General features: G+C 55.5%; 1 protein-coding gene across 1 annotated transcript in view; it reads right to left on the reverse strand.

Annotated features, from left to right (window-relative positions):
- Window positions 1-272: 272 nt before the first annotated feature.
- Window positions 273-393, reverse strand: part of MAFA (MAF bZIP transcription factor A) — a gene marked incomplete at its 5' end in the record, with an annotated part of 19,647 nt that continues 19,526 nt past the window's right edge. Inside the window, one exon of the mRNA XM_031064411.1 lies at window positions 273-359. Coding sequence (XP_030920271.1) covers window positions 273-359 — 87 coding nt within the window. The remainder of the gene's footprint in view (window positions 360-393) is intronic.

Below are 393 nucleotides of genomic sequence, written 5' to 3' on the forward strand. Positions count from 1 at the left end.
CGGTGGCAGGAGCTGGGAAAAGCAGGCGGGAGGAAGAGAAGGGAAGGAAAGAAGGGAAAAAAACACAGACGACAAGCTTGTCACTTGACTTCTTAAGCAAAAGCCACCAAACCGTGCAGTCAGGCACCGAGTCGGATTTCTCCCAATTAAATTTAACAAGTGACGCCCCTGAATCTTTCATGAGCATTCAGAAATTTTAGCCCATCTGTCTTCACGCTCCCACACGACTCTCGATTCTACTCCCGCGTTTAAACACCCCGAGCCTCCTGCGATCAAGCCCTGCCTTGTTTGTCCCGCACCGACGGCACCCGGGGGACTTCAAACCCGGCTCTGGAGGTGGAGGTGGCCGCGTAGCCGGGCTGGAGGTGGCCAAAAAAAGGAGCCACCGGCCCG

This window comes from Geospiza fortis, unplaced genomic scaffold (assembly GCF_000277835.1).
Source record: "Geospiza fortis unplaced genomic scaffold, GeoFor_1.0 scaffold543, whole genome shotgun sequence".
Taxonomy (NCBI): domain Eukaryota; kingdom Metazoa; phylum Chordata; class Aves; order Passeriformes; family Thraupidae; genus Geospiza; species Geospiza fortis.